Source organism: Penaeus monodon, chromosome 21, assembly GCF_015228065.2.
Source record: "Penaeus monodon isolate SGIC_2016 chromosome 21, NSTDA_Pmon_1, whole genome shotgun sequence".
Classification (NCBI taxonomy): Eukaryota; Metazoa; Arthropoda; class Malacostraca; order Decapoda; family Penaeidae; genus Penaeus; species Penaeus monodon.
In genome coordinates this window covers 9,849,594-9,850,012 of record NC_051406.1, presented here as the reverse complement: position 1 = coordinate 9,850,012, position 419 = coordinate 9,849,594, and the positions used below count along the sequence as shown (strand labels likewise).

General features: G+C 44.6%; 1 protein-coding gene across 1 annotated transcript in view; it reads left to right on the top strand.

The window, feature by feature from the left end:
* LOC119586192 (transcription factor EB-like) overlaps nt 1-419 on the top strand; it is a gene marked incomplete at its 5' end in the record, with an annotated part of 127,344 nt that overhangs the window by 21,397 nt on the left and 105,528 nt on the right. Inside the window, 1 exon segment of the mRNA XM_037934894.1 lies at nt 304-419. Coding sequence (XP_037790822.1) covers nt 304-419 — 116 coding nt within the window.

Here is a 419-nt window from a genome sequence, read left to right as displayed (position 1 = left end):
TTCCAACACGACTCCTTTAAGTGCTTTGTCACCCGTCAGAGCCAATCAAAATAAATTTTGGTGGTCTCCCTTTTTATTTTTTTTTCTCCTAAGAGATCTGTTAAAGTTCTACTTATTTTGTAACGAGAAATAAAAAGTATTATTGGTTAATGATACCCTTTCATATATGATGATCACTGTATTTTTCTTCGCAAATCCAACACATAAAAAGACCTAATTTACAACATTATAATTCCAACATCGTAAGCGATTTCGATGTCAACAGCCAGTGCTCGCAGCTGATCCGCGACCCTCCTTCCACAGGTGCAGACGAGGCTGGAGAATCCGACCTTCTACCACGTCCTTCAGTCGCAGCGTCGGCAGGTGCTCCAGTTCCTGTCGGGCAGCGGCTCCCCTGGGGACGCTTCAGGCTCCGGACC